This window comes from Neoarius graeffei, chromosome 4, assembly GCF_027579695.1.
Source record: "Neoarius graeffei isolate fNeoGra1 chromosome 4, fNeoGra1.pri, whole genome shotgun sequence".
NCBI classification, from domain to species: domain Eukaryota; kingdom Metazoa; phylum Chordata; class Actinopteri; order Siluriformes; family Ariidae; genus Neoarius; species Neoarius graeffei.
The window spans coordinates 72920021-72939257 of record NC_083572.1 but is presented as its reverse complement, the minus strand read 5'-3'; the positions used below and the strand labels follow the sequence as shown (position 1 = coordinate 72939257).

General features: G+C 44.2%; 1 protein-coding gene across 6 annotated transcripts in view; it reads left to right on the top strand.

The window, feature by feature from the left end:
• kdm4aa (lysine (K)-specific demethylase 4A, genome duplicate a) overlaps window positions 1-19237 on the top strand; it is a 120145-nt gene that overhangs the window by 24008 nt on the left and 76900 nt on the right. For 4 of the 6 annotated variants that reach the window (XR_009654570.1, XM_060919682.1, XM_060919679.1 and 1 more), the window contains exons 9-14: window positions 1086-4540; window positions 4828-4976; window positions 5058-5722; window positions 10958-11051; window positions 11157-11338; window positions 13555-13750. Coding sequence is in view for 5 of the 6 variants with exons in the window: in XM_060919682.1 (XP_060775665.1) it covers window positions 1086-4540; window positions 4828-4976; window positions 5058-5722; window positions 10958-11051; window positions 11157-11338; window positions 13555-13750 (4741 nt within the window). In the remaining variant the exon portion in view is untranslated. The remainder of the gene's footprint in view (window positions 1-1085; window positions 4541-4827; window positions 4977-5057; window positions 5723-10957; window positions 11052-11156; window positions 11339-13554; window positions 13751-19237) is intronic. The other 2 variants (XM_060919681.1, XM_060919680.1) reach the window with 2 other exon arrangements.

The following is a 19237-nucleotide window of genomic DNA, read 5'->3' as shown; positions in this document are numbered from 1 at the left end:
TAGAATAAAAGTTAATATAATGTAAGTCAACATACCAGTTATGAGGTATAAACTAGTATTAAAATCAACCACTCCAGGGTCAGAGTTGAATTCCACACTCTCAAAATGACTTGCCCTTCATAACCGCTTTACTGTAGTTACTGTAGAATTCAAAGAACATAATTTAACAGTTAAAAGGGTTAAGCGTGCAGCATTACTGTCAGCCTAAGAGGGAATAGAGAGAGGAATGGCTTGTGAGCTTTGCTTGGATACAAACAACTTTTTAAATAATGATAATATTTGTAGTAAAGCATAAAGGGGGAAAATATCTCAATAGCTTACTAGCTACTTTGCTTGTTTGGTCATGTTGTTGTAGCTAGCGAATTATAATCATAGGAATGATGTGTTAATCTGCAAACAAAACATAATAATCTGGGGTGAGCATGGGCCCTGGAACATATCTAAAGAACATATCTTAACCAGCTTCATGAGGTAGTCCCCTGGAATGCTTTTCAGTTAAGAGGCATGCCTCGTCAGAAGTTACTTAGGGCAATTTCTTGCCTTCTTAATTTGTTTGAGATCAAACAGTAAGTAATAAAAATACTGTAAATGGCCCTATTCCACAACTGTACTAATCCATATTGTCCTATTGCTCATATCCAGTGAATATGGATAGAATAAAAGCTAATGTAATGTAAGTCAACATACCAGTTATGAGGTATAAACTAGTATAAAGTCAACCACTCGACTAAGTAAAGAGAAATAACAGTCCAGCATTATTTTCAGACATGACGCATCTTTTAATTAATAAAAATAAAGAAAAAAGCATTGAATTAAAAGGTGTGTCCAAACTTTTGACTGATAGACTTAACACACACATAACTGAATGAGAATCCTGTGCTTAAAGGAGTAAATTCGCATTCTATGTAACCATGGCAACAATCAGTGTTAAAAAAAAAAACCCAGCTTTTAATTATGCAGAAAGGAATAATGTGAGATACAATTTAATGTTCAAGTTCTATATTGCTATACAGTAAAGAGAGATTGGAATAAAGTGGCTGTTTGCTGTATAGCGTGACTGTTGGTTTTCCTCTTTCCTATCGCAGTGTTCATGCCGTAAAGATATGGTGAAGATTTCCATGGATGTGTTTGTGCGAAAGTTCCAGCCAGAGCGATATAAACTGTGGAAGGCGGGAAAGGACAGTGTGATGATTGACCACTCCAAACCCACACCAGAAGCAGCAGAGTTCCTTCAGGATGGAAAGACGCCAGGAGAAGCGGGAGAGCTCAGCAACAGCAGCCCTGCTGAAACCAGAGGAGAGAGGGAGACCAAGACAGAAGAGGAAGGGGAGAGAGAGGCGGAGAAGGGCCAGACAGCGACAAACGAGACAGATACAAAGAGGGCAGACATGATGATAGAAAATGCAGGTGCACAACAAAGAAAGTCAGAAACGCAAGCGGCAAATGCAGAGGGAGAAGAAACAGAGACCAGAAAGACTCCGCTAGAAGCAGATAGTGAAATGAAGAAGATACAGACTGAAAGAGACAAGACAGATAAAATAGACATAGAGGAAGAAGCGATCGATGAACAGTGTGTCGAAACAGAAAGAAAAGAGTCAGACATGGAAATACCAGATCGAGAGGCAGGTCTGACAGAGACAAACCAATCTGAAATAGAGATGGAGACAGAAAATGACAGTACAGAGAGCAGACCGAAGGATAAGACTGATGGAGGAGAAGAACAGACAGATACAGTAGAGATGGAAACTGAAGAAATAAAACAGCCAAAGACTGAAACAGAGATGGAAACTAGAAAGGAAGAGCTGGACAGCAGTGAGTTGAAGCAAGACATGAGTGAGACGGATGGCGGCAAGTGGGAGACTGAAAAAGAGAATCTGTCTGTGACACAAGAGACAGACACATCAGTGACACAAATGGAAACACAGAAGAATGGGATGGACAGTCAAAAGACAGATGGAGAAAATAAGGAAAATGAAAAAGAGGAGGCAGCAATGGCCAGTTCTGAGAGAGGGGAGATGGAGAGTGGAAAAATGGAGAGTGAGACAGGTGAAACAACCAGAGGAGAGATGGAGAACAAGACCGAGATAGAGAGTGAGACAGGAGAGACTGGGACAGGAGAGGTGGGGAGCAAGACCGAAAGTGGAGAAGGAGAGACTGAGACAGAGCAGGAAGCTCTGGAAAGAGAAACATGGGGTGGAAATCTGGAGAAGGAGACAGGGGGAGGAGAAATTGAGAGCAAGACCAGATGTGGAGAGATGGATAGTAGGGCAGGAGAGACAGGGAGTGGAGAGATGGAGATTGAAACAAGGAATGGAGAGCTGGAGAGTGGGACAGGAGAGAAGGATAGAGGCGAGATGGAGAGTGAGAGAGTAGAAACGGGGAGAGCAATGGAGAATGAGAGAGGCAGGGACGAAATGGAGAGTGAGACAGGAGAGACGAAAAGAGAAGAAGCCAGTGAAACAGAAGAGATGGGGAAAAGAGAAATGGAGAGTGAGACAGGAGGGGCAGCAAGAAGATTCATGGAGAACAATGAGGGAGAAACCAGGACAGAGGAGATGGAGAGTGAGACAGGAGGGGCAGCAAGAAGATTCATGGAGAACAATGAGGGAGAAACCAGGACAGAGGAGGTGGAGAGTGAGACAGGAGGGGCAGCAAGAAGATTCATGGAGAACAATGAGGGAGAAACCAGGACAGAAGAGGTGGAGAGTGAGACAGGAGGGGCAGCAAGAAGAGTCATGGAGAACAATGAGGGAGAAACCAGGACAGAAGGGGTGGAGAGTGAGACAGGAGGGGCAGCAAGAAGATTCATGGAGAACAATGAGGGAGAAACCAGGACAGAAGAGGTGGAGAGTGAGACAGGAGGGGCAGCAAGAAGATTCATGGAGAACAATGAGGGAGAAACCAGGACAGAAGGGGTGGAGAGTGAGACAGGAGGGGCAGCAAGAAGATTCATGGAGAACAATGAGGGAGAAACCAGGACAGAAGAGGTGGAGAGTGAGACAGGAGGGGCAGCAAGAAGATTCATGGAGAACAGTGAGGGAGAAACCAGGACAGAGGAGGTGGAGAGTGAGACAGGAGGGGCAGCAAGAAGATTCATGGAGAACAGTGAGGGAGAAACCAGGACAGAGGAGGTGGAGAGTGAGACAGGAGGGGCAGCAAGAAGATTCATGGAGAACAGTGAGGGAGAAACCAGGACAGAGGAGGTGGAGAGTGAGACAGGAGGGGCAGCAAGAAGATTCATGGAGAACAGTGAGGGAGAAACCAGGACAGAAGAGGTGGAGAGTGAGACAGGACAGACAAGTAGAGGAGATATGGGGAGTGAGGCAATGAGAGGAAAGTTGAGGTGTGAGGTAGGAGAGATAGAAAAAGGTGAGATGGAGACTGAGACAAGTGCAGGGGAGGTGGAGAATGAGACAACAAGAGGAGAGCTGGAGAGTGAAACAGGGAGAGGGGAGGTGGAGAACATAACAGGGAAGGAAGAAATGGAGAGTGAGACAGGGAGAGGGGAGGTAGAGAACATAACGGGGAAGGAAGATGTGGAGAGTGAGACAAGGAGAGGGGAGCTAGAGAACATAACACTGGAGGTAGAAATGGAGAGTGAGACAGGGAGAGGGGAGGTGGAGAGCATAACGGGGAAGGAAGATGTGGAGAGTGAGACAGGGAGAGGGGAGGTGGAGAGCATAACGGGGAAGGAAGATGTGGAGAGTGAGACAGGGAGAGGGGAGGTGGAGAGCATAACGGGGAAGGAAGATGTGGAGAGTGAGACAGGGAGAGGGGAGGTGGAGAGCATAACGGGGAAGGAAGATGTGGAGAGTGAGACAGGGAGAGGGGAGGTAGAGAACATAACGGGGAAGGAAGATGTGGAGAGTGAGACAAGGAGAGGGGAGCTAGAGAACATAACACTGGAGGTAGAAATGGAGAGTGAGACAGGGAGAGGGGAGGTGGAGAACATAACGGGGAAGGAAGATGTGGAGAGTGAGACAGGGAGAGGGGAGCTAGAGAACATAACACTGGAGGAAGAAATGGAGAGTGAGGCAGGGAGAGGGGAGGTGGAGAACATAACGGGGAAGGAAGACGTGGAGAGTGAGACAGGGAGAGGGGAGGTGGAGAACATAACGGGGAAGGAAGACGTGGAGAGTGAGACAGGGAGAGGGGAGATGGAGAACATAAATGGGAAGGACGACATGGGGAGAGGGGAGATGGAGAACATAAATGGGAAGGAAGACATGGGGAGCGGGGAGGTGGAGAACATAACACTGGAGGAAGAAATGGAGAGTGAGACAGGGAGAGGGGAGATGGCGAGCATAACACTGGAGGAAGAAATGGAGAGTGAGACAGGGAGAGAGGAGATGGTGTCAAAAAGGACTAATGAAGAAGAAAGAAAAATAGAAGTTGTTGAGAGTGTAAAAGAAGAGACTGTTTCAGCAAATCTGGAGGAAAAGGCAGAAGAGAGAGAGATTGCAGAGACAGGAGGAGAGAAAGAGGTGACGGAGACAGAACAAGACATGAAGACCAGCAGCTCTTCTGTTCAGAGGAAGAGGTGAGCTCATGTGATCTTACACACACGGAGTTGCCACAAAAATGTGCGCGCACTGATGCAATCTCCTGTGTTTTGTACAGAGATTGAGTTTAGAGAGTAAACCGTGCTACCAGTGCCAGAAGTACAGCTTATGCAATTTTCCAGTTATTATTAATCCCTCACATTATGACCTTATGGATTAGACTCCATGCCTTGCTCCTTAAAACGTTTCACTGGCACCGTGTTGGAGGAACAAGATGAGCTTTAACAGTCTGAGCTGCTTTTCTCTTCTCTCTATTCACCCAAAGCAGTTCCAAGGCGAAGGTGGGGATGAAACGGAAGAGAGGAGCCAGTGCTGGTTCTGCCGAGGCTGTAGAGCAGGTTAAGCGGAAGAGAACCAGGCTCAGTCACCCTGAACCAAAGCGTGAGGCAAAACAGCGAGGTTCAGCAGGCAAAGGTGAGAACCATACGGTCCACTCCTCTTTTCTCTTCTTCTTTCCTCTTGCCTTCCCTATTCCTAACATTTCATTTCTTACAGACGAGAGCGACAATGAGCACAGCATGGAATTGGGCACTCCAGCATTGAAACAGGAAAAGAAACCAGACCACTCCCATTTAGAGCCTCCTCATCTTCCATCAAAAAACCAGCCAGTCACCATCACTCCTATAACTCCTAACCGAAGCCATAGCACTTCTCTGTCCTGCCACATCGCCGCGTCTTCCCAGCCTCGCAACATCGCCTCTCGGCCCAAAGAAACCACTCCGTGCTGTGATCTTAGAACTAAGTGCCCTCAGCCGAACAACACCACCTCTCCATCTCGGCGTGCTGTTCTCACCAAACCCAACAAAACCACCACTAAATCTCCATCTAGCGACATCAACGCAGACTCGAGTGACCTCAGCATTCAGGCTAAACCCACCAATAACTCAAGACACCGTGGTGATATCACACCAAAACGCAGGAAAACCAGCCCTAAACATGAAGCCAAACCCAGGGAGAGCTGTGGCAGCTCTGTTCCAGACGAGGACCGGGATGAGTTAAAGGCTGACTACAGAGGGAGCTCAGCTCAGCGGCTTTTCCAGCGGACACTGAGTCCCGCTGAAGTTCTACACGTGCACAGCTACGCTAAAGGAGATTACAGCGATCTGGACAGGGAGCAAAGGGACAGCGACACGGACACAGAGACGCAGGAGAATGGACAGGTCACATACATTTACTTACATGTTTTAGAGTTCAAAAAGATCATTATGCACTACCAAGGTCTGCTTTTTAAACACACACAAAATGGTACTCTTGTGGTCCTGAGAACATTTAGCAGTTTGTGAAATACGTCTCCCATCTCATCTCATTATCTGTAGCCGCTTTATCCTGTTCTACAGGGTCGCAGGCAAGCTGGAGCCTATCCCAGCTGACTACAGGCGAAAGGCGGGGTACACACTGGACAAGTCGCCAGGTCATCACAGGGCTGACACATAGACACAGACAACCATTCACACTCACATTCACACCTACGGTCAATTTAGAGTCACCAGTTAACCTAACCTGCATGTCTTTGGACTGTGGGGGAAACCGGAGCACCCGGAGGAAACCCACGCGGACACGGGGAGAACATGCAAACTCCACACAGAAAGGCCCTCGCCGGTCACGGGGCTCGAACCCGGACCTTCTTGCTGTGAGGCGACAGTGCTAACCACTACACCACCGTGCCGCCTGTGAAATACGTGTTAAACTGAATTGCAGTACACATGCAGTGTGTCTCAGTCTGAAAGTAGCTCCCTAGGTGGACGCTATTTTTGTGCTTTTCAAATATATGCGGTACCTTATTTTAGCCAAATTTTTGGGCACGCGTCACCATAAATTCGGATTAGAATTCCATGACCGTTTTCAAGAAACATGGTAGGCCAAACTGTCACTCTCAACAAGACACGTGTGTTTACTGATGCAAATGCTTGTCTCTTAGCTAGCCAACAGGCATACTTGTGTGATGCCAGAAACATTTAGCGGTTGGAACTAGGGTCGGGCCGATGTCACCAATGGCCTACAATCATCACGATGTTGAGCCCAGTATCGTGATTCTCTCACCAACCTGCCCTCCCCACCCCAGTCCATACTTACAGCAGGGTGCACCCTGCCACACATACACACTATACACTGCAAAAAATGATATCTTAGCAAGTGAAAATATATTGAAAATAGTTGAAACTATCTAGCATTTCCTATTAGAAGAATACAAGACACCAATTCTGAGATTATTAAACCTAGTTCTAGATTACAACCAACTTATTCTAAGATGTCCTATCGAGTAAAAATATCTGTCTGTGCAGCAAGATAATTTCACTAGTATTAAGTAATTTTCTCCTCAAATTCAGTTTTCAATTTTTTGGTGTGTAATTCCAGTGTCTCTTCTATAAGAAAAATATGTTTATGACTTCTTATTTATTACTTATTTGCAGGGATTTCCCTGAGGATCAAGAACCGTAGAACTGATGAGTGTATTTTAAGGAGTGTCAGCCAGAGTGTACAAAAAAAGCATGGGATTATTATTATTCATCTCATCTCATTATCTCTAGCCGCTTTATCCTGTTCTACAGGGTCGCAGGCAAGCTGGAGCCTATCCCAGCTGACTACGGGCGAAAGGCGGGGTACACCCTGGACAAGTCGCCAGGTCATCACAGGGCTGACACATAGACACAGACAACCATTCACACTCACATTCACACCTACGGTCAATTTAGAGTCACCAGTTAACCTAACCTGCATGTCTTTGGACTGTGGGGGAAACCGGAGCACCCGGAGGAAACCCACGCGGACACGGGGAGAACATGCAAACTCCACACAGAAAGGCCCTCGCCGGCCACGGGGCTCGAACCCGGACCTTCTTGCTGTGAGGTGACAGTGCTAACCACTACACCACCGTGCCACCCATTATTATTATTATTATTATTATTATTATAGCTCCTTGTGCCTGATTTACTAAAGGAAGAACAGCTTAATCACACGATTTACCGCTCGGTGAAGGCATGTTTCAATTTAGGCAGAAACATTTTTAAATCTACCTGGTTTGCACTTGCCTTAGTAGATCAGGGGGCAAGTACGTGCGTTAAACTGAAATGCAGTAAACATTCCATGTGTTTCAGTCTGAACGTAGCTCCCTGGGTGGACACCCATTTTTGTGCTTTTCAAGTAAATGAGGTACCTCATATGGATATACAAATAAATCCATGTGAAAATGTATTGCAAAACCCAGGATTAAAACTTTCCTACAGAGCGAATTCTCTCGTATTCTGCCATACCTGTCTTAAAGAAATAATTCCTAAGCGTTACGTTGTCAACCCTTTTCCACCATCCCTGTGTCCGAAATCACTCACTATATAGTGAGATCGCCATTTTATAGTGCTGTCCGAATATATAGTGAGAATTATTACACCCTATATAGTGCACTCAAAGTATCCCACAATGCATCATGAAAAGTAGTGTACAACCGATGGTAACTAACCAAGCAATATATACTATCATGCATTGCAGTCACGCTGAAAAAAGTGTGTTGGGGTGAATGGACGGAGGAAGAAACACATTATAAACGGACATTCAACTACAATTAAAAATAGTAAGAGAATAGAAAATAAGCTGAAATAGAATAAGACAGATAAAATACAAGAATAAGTTGCACACTGTAAAAAAAGAATAGTTGAGAATACTTGAAATTTCAAGGCAACAGTCTGCATTAAGAATTTTATGTTTTGCCAATGATGTGCCCATGATAATCCAAACTATGATAAAACTGTTATCTTTATTAAGAATTCTTAATTAAGTCAATTTTCAATTCCTCATTCTGCCAACATAGATTTCTCTTTTTGCTGAACAGTGGCATTCACAGTAGTACAAAAAGGCAATTGAGGTTATCAGACTTTTTGGGGGGATTTCTTCACCTTTAATTGGATAGGACATTGTAGAGACAGGAAATGAGCGGGATGGGGAGGGATCGGGAAATGACCTCGGGTCGGAATCGAACCCGGGTCCCCGGATTTATAGTATGGCGCCTTATCCACCTGAGCCACGACGCCGTACCCACGATGTGGGTTTTAAAAACTTTATTTCAATATTGAAGTTTTGTAATTGTGTAGAACAATGAAAAAAGGCATGTATAGTTTAATGATAAATTGTGATAACCTCGGGGGCGTTGTGGCTCAGGTGGATAAGGCGCCATACCATAAATCCGGGGACCCGGGTTCGGTTCTGACCCGAGTTCATTTCCCGATCCCTCCCCGTCTCTCTCTCTCCTGCTCATTTCCTGTCTCTATGCTGTCCTATCCAAATAGAGGTGAAAAAAGCCCCCCCCAAAAAAAATTGTGATAACCTCAATTGCCTTTTTGCACTACTGTGAATGCCACTGTTCAGCAAAAAGAGAAATCTATGTTGGCAGAATGAGGAATTGAAAATTGACTTAATTAAGAATTCTTAATAAAGATAACAGTTTTAACATAGTTTGGATTATCATGGGCACATCGTTGGCAAAACATAAAATTCTTAATGCAGACGGTTGCCTTGAAATTTCAAGTATTCTCAACTATTTTTTTTTACAGTACAGTGCAGTGCAGGCGGCATGGTGGTGTAGTGGTTAGCGCTGTCGCCTCACAGCAAGAAGGTCTGGGTTCGAGCCCCGTGGCCGGCGAGGGCCTTTCTGTGTGGAGTTTGCATGTTCTCCCCGTGTCTGCGTGGGTTTCCTCCGGGTACTCCGGTTTCCCCCACAGTCCAAAGACATGCAGGTTAGGTTAACTGGTGACTCTAAATTGACCGTAGGTGTGAATGTGAGTGTGAATGGTTGTCTGTGTCTATGTGTCAGCCCTGTGATGACCTGGCGACTTGTCCAGGGTGTACCCCGCCTTTCGCCCGTAGTCAGCTGGGATAGGCTCCAGCTTGCCTGCGACCCTGTAGAACAGGATAAAGCGGCTACAGATAATGAGATGAGATGAGAAAAGACAGCGGCAAAGAAGAAAGTATTCAGCCTTGATTTAAAACAGCTGAAAGATGCAGCAGACGCACAGTACTTTTGTACTTATTAACGTGGGAAATATGTTCAGTGTAATCTGTATTTCTCACAAAAATACGTACATATATTTTATTATTTTGAAAACCCACCAATCGGCTGATCTGGCATGTTTTAATTGTGCAACAGTAATGACGTAAATAACAGCACAAAGGAGTCGTGTCCAAAAGTGTTTTTTCATTTTACCAATGAGCTCACGATATCGTCCTCCTATATAGTAATTCCCCATATAGTGAGCAGGGAGTCGTGAACGAGTGAGTGATTTCGGACACAGGGCATGTCTCTCCCTACACATTTAACTGAGAGTATTTCACGGCTAGAAAAAGTGTAAATCGGTGAATTATTAATATTGTAATGACTAGAGGAAACTCATTTTATTGTCACATCCTGGCTGTTATAATCCTTATTTTCCACATTGCATTTGAAGCAGCCCTAGTTTAAGCTAATTACCTGGTCAAACTTCAGCAACTTCAAATAATTAATTACTTTTTCTGATTACGTATAGTAGCCAAAAAAAGACACACACACAATTTTACTGTAATCAAAGTAAAAGAGTGAAATTTAACTTTTATAGGTTAAAACTCGGGACTTGCATTTTATATTCAAACGAGTTCAATTAACACAGTTTAAACAAGTGAAGATTTTACTGTGGGGAAAAAAATAATAATTTAAAAACTCCTTCATAGGTGTGTTTGTGTGTGGGGTGGGGGGTTATTCAAGTAAACATTGTCTGTATGCCACTCGGAGACACATAGTGGTGACCCGCCATTACAAACTGAATTCTGATTTTTCACACCAACTAGCAATCTGAAACCACAAAAGTACAGAAGTGTTCGAAGTGATTTTCTATATCAAATACAACTATAAGAAGTACCTGTTGATGTTTATGCCAGTTAAACGTTTTCACGTGGATATATGCTCTGGTGCCCTTAAATTCTGAGCTGAAGGAACCCACTATGCAGTGTAGCGTTTAGTGCAGAATTGGTGGACAACGGTTTTACACCATATTGGATTTACAGCATCCTGTCTCTAATAATATAGTGAATGTAATTTGTCGACTGAGAACACTACAAACTGAACTACACTCCAAATAGTACACTGTATAAGGAATAGGAATTAAATTTAGAAATGACTCCTGAGACAAGGCATCAGGACTTAAAGCATTCTTATTTTGGAGACGCATCTATCACTGGAAAGGTCATGAGAAAGTGTATCTATGGCCAAATATGGAGGTTGGGAGACAAGATGCAACCTTGTGTAACCTATTGACAGGAAAGTGAAATACAAAAAGGCTAGAAAGTATGCAACGATATGATGGGCTAACGGGGCTCGCAAGCAGGATGTAGGTGATGGTGTTTTAAATGTGTTTATGGGTTTTCTTTTTATCCAGCAGGGGGCAGAAAACGACTCTTTTGAGGTACTGAACAGTTTAGTGAGGCTGCCCAGACATCATCCGCTAATAAAGGACAACATCAGTGACGAGGGTGAGGCGTTTCCTGCCAGTGTACCTGTGTATTAATCTGTTGGATCCAGATGTGACCTGCTTTCAGAGTAGAAACAACTGTGGTGCGCGTGTGTGTGTGTTACAGAGCTTCAAGACCACGCTTTAATTGAGGAGGATGGTTTAGAGGGTGAGCTGTGGGCCAAGCCTCTGGTTCAGCTGTGGCAAAACAGACCTTACAACGAACAGCGAGAGAGGGAGTACAACAGAGAGATGGGCCTCCAGTCACCATACTGTGCCATCTGTATGATCTTCCAAACGCACCAGCGGGTATGGAAATGACTGTTTTTTTGCCTAGTGAAAATGTTCTGTTTGCACTGTAGAGCATTAAACACCGATAAGGCAGCATGCTACGCATTTCACCTGCAGGATTTCATTACAGATCGCCCAAGATCACAATCTCACTGTCTCAATAACATGAACACTAGAATGGTCAAACACATGTAAAGTCCATTTTCACTAATGGAGCCTGAACAGCTCGCTGAACTCATTGTTGAGTAACTCATTTATGCACAAGCAAGAATGTCAGTTTGTTTAAAATATAGACACTAAAAAGTTTACAGTTGTTACTGTAAAACCCCGTATATATTTGCGCACTTCATTTTCTACCTAAAGCCTCGGTCACAACCGGCCGTACGTGCTCCTACGGCCGGTCTACGCGCAAGAAACGCACGGAGGGCGCGCGTGACGTGCTGATTTTTGAGCTGTAGACCGGCCGCAGAGGTTCTTTGTCATGTCAAACAAACTCTACAGGCGCTTACTTTTTTTTTCAGGTTGCAAGACAAACTTACGGCCAACGTGCGTCTTTCTCCACGAACAAAATAACACAGCGATTTGGGAAACGCCAAAAATCGCACGGCCAAAAAATCGTACATCCGGTTGTGACCTAGGCTTTAGATAAGTGATTTGTGAGTGCCGAGAGATGAGTTATGGTATTGTATGAGAAAAAGTGGAGTGAATGAGAAGTATATCAGAGTGGTGCAAGACATGTATGAGAAGAGTGAAACAGCAGTGAGGTGTGCAGTTGGAATGACTGAATGGTTCAAGGTGAAGGTGGGACTTCATCAAGGATCTGCTTTGAGTCCCTTTTTGTTTGCCGTAGTGATGGATAGCTTGACGGACGAAGTGAGGCAAGAGTCACCATGGAACATGATGTTTGCGGATGATATTGTGATATGTGGTGAAAGTAGAAAGGAGGTTGAGCTGGGTTTGGAGAGATGGAGGTATGCATTGGAATGAAGGTGAGCAGGAGCAAAACAGAATACATGTGCATCAATGAGAATGTAGTGAAGATGCAAGGAGTAGATGTAAAGAAAGTTGATGACTTCGAGTACCTGGGGTCAACTGTACAGGAAAATGGGGGCTGCAACAGTGAGGTGAGAAAGAGAGTGCAGGCAGGGTGGAGCAGTTGGAGAAGGATTTCGGGAGCCATTTGTGATAGGAAAGTCCCAGCAAAAGTGAAAGGTAAGATGTACAAGACAGTAGTGAGACCAGCTGTGATGTACGGATTGGAGACCGTACCCTTAACGAAGAGACAGGAGGCAAAGTTGGAGGTGGTGGAGTGGAGGATGTTAAGGTTTGCGACGGGAGGTTGGACAGGATAAGGAACGAGCACATCAGAGGGACAGCACATGTGGAGAGCTTGGGAATGAAGCTAAGAGAGATGAGACTGAGATGGTATGGGCACATCCTGAGAAGAGATGCAGAGCATGTTGGAAGGAGAATGTTGAGGATGGAGGTGCCAGGCAAACGAAAATGAGGAAGGCCAAAGAGGAGATACATGGATGTGGTGAGAGAGGACATGAAAGTGGCAGGTGTGGTAGAGAAGGATGCGGAAGACAGGGAGCAATGGAGACGAAAGATCCGCTGTGGCGACCCCTAATCGGGAGCAGCCAAAAGAAGATAAGTGATTTGTGAAAAGACAGTATCAAAATTGTACTTTGTTTTTACACACACACTCTCTTGTTTAAAACATTTAATCATTATGGTAAAACATTTTTGTCTCAACTGTCACAGCATCGTGATGCGCAATTGTGTTGTGACACAATATATGATTCAGCTGTACTTCTGTAGACTAATGCAGTTATGGCGGCCTCCTACGCAGTTCAATTTGTGCGGAGCCACTATGACAGGAGCAGTGATTGTTAATGATGCGTGGGTGACTTTTCCCACTTAAACGTTTGTCTTTAAGCATTTAACCTATCCACAACCACGGTCAAAAAACTGTGTCCCTTCTACTCCCGCCAGCTGAGTCAAAACCACCCGTTCCCTGCTACCTGTATAGGTGAGCTGAGCAGTCAAAGTAGGTGGAGCTAAGTGAATCTGTGCCCGCATCACTAAAGCACCACGTGACACACACAGACCTAGACCATATCACTGTTAATCATACTAACGAAACACAAAATAACAAATGGCTCCAACAGTAGGCATAGCAGAGGCATTGCTGACAGATTATCCACATCATCCCACGTTTGTCATCTGTCTAGTCTGAAGAGGCTGACTGTGAGCGAACTGCAGTTCAGACTGGACGTCAAATGAGGACAAAGCCACTGATCCCTGAGATGTGTTTCAGCACAACCACAGAAGAGTGCACTGAACTTCATCTATCCACGCCTTATTTGGATCAGGATGGCACTAGCCTGCTCATCAGCTGCTCCCAGTGCTGTGTGCGTGTGCACGCCAGTGAGTACCGATTTCACCCGTTAATGAGCTCATATTGCTGATTTACACTTTCACACGCTAACAAGCTCATATTACTGATGAACATGTTCACTCTCCATGTATAAGCTTGCTTTATTTATACAGGGGATGCACTTCGGCATAGCTGTTCTCCCAGGCGCTCCTGATACAAGCTCATACTGCTGATTAACGTGTTCACTCTCCAAGCTCATGCTGCTTATTAACTCTCGCACACTAACAAGCTCATATGGCTGATAAACAGTTCAGCACTAAGAAGCTTGTACTGCTGCTTACCACTCGCACACTAACAAGCTCCTACTACTTATTGTCATGATGCATATTGTTAAGAGCTATACAAATGACCTTGAATTGAATTATGTCATGATAAGCTGAGTTGTGTGCTATTCATTGCAATTTTACTGTTGCAGAAATTGTAAAGGAGTTGAGAGTTTGCATTACAAAACATATGGGATTTAAAAGAAGAGCTGTTTTGTAACTAGAAACACAGATCGACTGAAAAGAACGCTTTAGCGGTTTTTAAGACAAAAATAATCCCAACAACAGCAAAAAAGGTGGGCACAATAATTAAACCAAAGCTTAATTGACAATGAACAGAACAAGGAAGTAAACAAAATGAACCTGAAAGGTAGCTACCAACAGAAATTGCAAAAACAGGATATGCAGATATGAAGATCTAAGCTGAGCAATACGAGGCAAAGAATCGGCTCAGACGACAAGCAAGATGAAAAACGGTGAGCAGGAGATGATATTCACGTGTTGGGTTTGATTGGCAAGGGTGTTGTGTGTGCTGTGGGAAGGGTTTGGCTTGCTGGCTGGACTGGGCACGTTATACGTTTGTTAAATTGCTGCAGTAGAGAGCGTGGCCCTCACTTACAAAACGAACATACGACAGAAAACTGGGCGTAAAAGCTGGCGTACATTTCCACACAAAATGTGGATGTGAGCGGAGGCTGAGATCAAATCTCACATGAAGTCTCACCTTGTGTATGAAGTTTCTGAGTCAGTGTGGACGTGTAGTGCAGCACAGTAAATCTGGCTGTGTCGGAGGGTTGTTATTAGGTAAGCGGTGTCTAACGTGTGGCTGTACATGCTTAATCACTTAAAAATGTTATATGGCAAGATATTATATTTTGTAAAGGCCTACATCGACGATGTCATATATCCCTAATATAAATAGGTAGCCTGTTTTCAGATTGTTTGCAATGAAGTGTTAAGTTTTTTGATGTAAGATTGGTTTCTCCTTCATTTCCCACTTCTTCAAAAATCAGGTCGATGCATTACCATATTCTCATACAGTGCATGCGAGGAGCTCTGCTATTATATACAGTATATAGGCTATACATATCAAAGACATACAGTATAAATTAAATATTCAAACATCAGCTGATGTTCAGTTATTGATGGCAATGCTGTTGACCGTAGCAGTGATTTTTTTCTTTCCATAATGCATTTATTGGACTTCATGTGATACTACTTTCCAGACTGCCAAATAGAAACTAGACTGCATTTCCGCAGAGAAAATGCAGTGTGCTTGCTGAGCTGTAGCAGAACAGCTATCATGTTAGCATGCTAAAAGCTAGCATGCCAACATGCTAATGCTAACATGTTAACAGTTAGCATGCTAACAGTTAGCATGCTAACAGTTAGCATGCTAACAGTTAGCATGCTAACAGTTAGCATACTAACATGCTAACAGTTAGCATACTATTTGTTAAAATTCTAACACTTTAAGGCTAATATGCTGACAGCTAACAGGCTAACATGCTAACACGCTGAGGGTGACATGTTAACAGCTAATATGCCAACAGTTAGCATGCTAACATGCTCAGGCGAACTCGCTAACAGCAAACATGCGAACTCTGCATGCTACCATGCTAATCCTAATATGTTAATAGCTCTCATGATAACATGTTAATGGTGAACATGCTAACAACTTGCGAGTTAACAGAAGGCATGATATCGTAATGGGTAACATGCTAACAGCTAGCATGGTAACATGTGAATGCTTATATGCTAATTGCTATCGTGTGCGTGTAAGTATTCCTAATAAAGTGGCCATTGAGTTGAAGTTGATTTGCTGTCAAAGTCTCAAATGAGCAGATCCTTGCCAAATGCATCATCGCCTATGGGGGAAGGGAGGAATGACTCAGTCAAGCTTCCATTGATTAGCAGCAAAATGGAGAAAAAATGGACGGATGAAAAGCAAGACAAAGACGAGTGCAGGTCAGAACCGATATCGTGTGTGATGGGTGATTTGGCCTGAGGTGCCATACCGTATGAAGTTTGGTGGATGTGTGGTGAAGTGTTACTGAGCAAAACTCCATTCATTTGAATGGGGCCAAAACTCAATGGAAGCCTATGGAGGTAAAAAGAGATGCGTGAAAACCAAGGAAAAGATGAGTGCAGGTGTCAGATGAGGGGATGGATCTGTGTGGGGTCTTGGCCTGAAGCATCAAGTGAAGTTTCTTGAAGTTTGGTCACTTGGTTAAAAAAATTGATGGAGAGTGAAAGTTTTTCTCCTGAAACACCATTCATTTTCATTGGGGCCAAAAATCAATGCAAGCCTATGGAGGAAAAAGGGATGAGCAAAAGGAAAGGAAAAATGAGTGCGGGTCAGAACCGATTGCATGTATGTGTTGGGGGAATTGGCCTGAAGTATCACATGAGGTTTGGTGCATCTGCGATGGAGCGTGTCCGAGTAGGACGATTCGATTCATGAGCCCTATTCATTCTCTATGGGGAAAAAACAGAAGAAAAGCAACAAGAACAAGAGAACGGGCGCGTTGATCCAAAAGCTGTATACAAGCACACTACACCACTTCGGGCCAGACATCTCAGAGTTGGAACGGTGTCTCTATCTTGAACGCCCTAGGAGGAGGAGTGGATCCAAAAAACGTGTCGGAATAAGTAAACTTAAGAACAATAGTGTGCAAGCACACTAATAATTGGTTCAGTTGGACAATGTCTCTCTAATGTCTCATAACAGTTACAGTGGGGCAAAAAAGTATTTAGTCAGTCACCAATTGTGCAAGTTCTCCCACTTAAAAAGATGAGAGAGGCCTGTAATTTTCATCATAGGTATACCTCAACTATGAGAGACAGAATGAGAAAAAAAAAATCCAGAAAATCACATTGTCTGATTTTTTTAAAGAATTTATTTGCAAATTATGGTGGAAAATAAGTATTTGCTCAATAACAAAAGTTCATCTCAATACTGTGTTATATACCCTTTGTTGGCAATGACAGAGGTCAAATGTTTTCTGTAAGTGTTCACAAGGTTTTCACACACTGTTGCTGGTATTTTGGCCCATTCCTCCATGCAGATCTCCTCTAGAGCAGTGATGTTTTGGGGCTGTCGCTGGGCAACACGGACTTTCAACTAGAGGTCTGCGCGGGTCGGATTTTTCAGTCCCGCTTCCGCCCGCGCCCGCATTGTGCAGTCCCACTCCCGCCCGCAAAGAATTATGATTTTCAGTCCCGCTCCCGCCCGCGCCCACAAAAAAAATTATGATTTTCAGTCCCGCTCCCGCCCGGGCCTGCCATATTTTGTCCCGCTCCCGCCCGCAAATCCCGCATGATGCAGACGTTCGCGTTATTTCTCAGGAAAGTTCTTGTCTTGACACAGCGTGATTGTGCCTCGCCCCCTACTTTGAGTGGATTTCAGCATAAATATCTACAGCTCACGTGATTATCTACCTTCCTTCGGAATTCAGCATGTACTGTCTCTAATAATAATAATTAGTGCTGTCAAACGATTAAAATATTTAATCGCGAATCACACATTTTTATCATATGAGAAACTATTGTAACTCTCTGATCAGCATAAAAAAGTGAATGAGCTTGCTTTGTACCAATGGTGTATGTTTTTTTTTTTTTTCTCTTTTATTGCAAAGCAGAGCTAGTAAGAGAAGTGAATTGATTTATTGCTTGAGTTAGTCTACAACTTTAGTCAGAGAGACATGTTACACAGTGACGGTAGGCTTGACTCAATGCTATCCCAGAAATCCTTCCTGTATTGGACAGCCAAATTTGCATATTACAGGAAGGATTTCTGGGATAGCATTGAGTCAAGTCTACCGTCACTGTGTAACATGTCTCTCTGACTAAAGTTGTAGACTAACGCAAGCCGTAAATCATTTCATTCATGGTTCTCTTGCTAGCCGAGTGTGAACTGCAAGTCATTAGAGTGATCAAAGGATTTCCCGTTAGGGTGATCAATGGTAAATTTAAGATGCCATTTCTCTGGCAATCTGACTCTCTCTGCAAATTTAGGCATCTTAAAATGTTTTTATTAATGCCAAATAAAATATCCAGCACAAATTATATATGATAGACATAAATTAATAATTTATACATTTTATTTCAAACACATTTTTAGTTAGCGGGACTGCAGCTTATCACCATTCCCACCCATGCCACATATGTGCATTCCCGATCCCGCCCGCGCGCGCATATGTGCACTTCCGGTCCCGCCCGCGCCCGCAATGAGCTTTCAAGATTTGTCCCGCGCCGCACTGCTTTGCGGCGAGTCCCGCGGGAGTGCAGGGCTCTACTTTCAACTCCCTCCAAAGATTTTCTATGGGGTTGAGATCTGGAGACTGGCTAGGCCACTCCAGGACCTTGAAATGCTTCTTACGAAGCCACTCCTTCGTTGCCCGGGCGGTGTGTTTGGGATCATTGTCATGCTAAAAGACCCAGCCATGTTTCATCTTCAATGCCCTTGCTGATGGAAGGACGTTTTCACTCAAAATCTCACGATACATGGCCCCATTCATTCTTTCCTTTACACGGATCAGTTGTCCTGGTCCCTTTGCAGAAAAACAGCCCCAAAGCTTGATGTTTCCACCCCCATGCTTCACAGTAGGTATGGTGTTCTTTGGATGCAACTCAGCATTCTTTCTCCTCCAAACACGACAAGTTGAGTTTTTACCAAAAAGTTCTATTTTGGTTTCATCTGACCATCTGACATTCTCCCAATCCTCTTCTGGATCATCCAAATGCTCTCTAGCAAACTTCAGACGGGCCTGGACATGTACTGGCTTAAGCAGGGGGACACGTCTGGCACTGCAGGATTTGAGTCCCTGGCGGCGTAGTGTGTTACTGATGGTAGCCTTTGTTACTTTGGTCCCAGCTCTCTGCAGGTCATTCACTAGGTCCCCCCGTGTGGTTCTGGGATTTTTGCTCACTGTTCTTGTGATCATTTTGACCCCACAGGGTGAGATCTTGCGTGGAGCCCCAGATCGAGGGAGATTATCAGTGGTCTTGTATGTCTTCCATTTTCTAATAATTGCTCCCACAGTTGGTTTCTTCACACCAAGCTGCTTACCTATTGCAGATTCAGTCTTCCCAGCCTGGTGCAGGTCTACAGTTTTGTTTCTGGTGTCCTTTGACAGCTCTTTGGTCTTGGCCATAGTGGAGTTTGGAGTGTGACTGTTTGAGGTTGTGGACAGGTGTCTTATACTGATAACG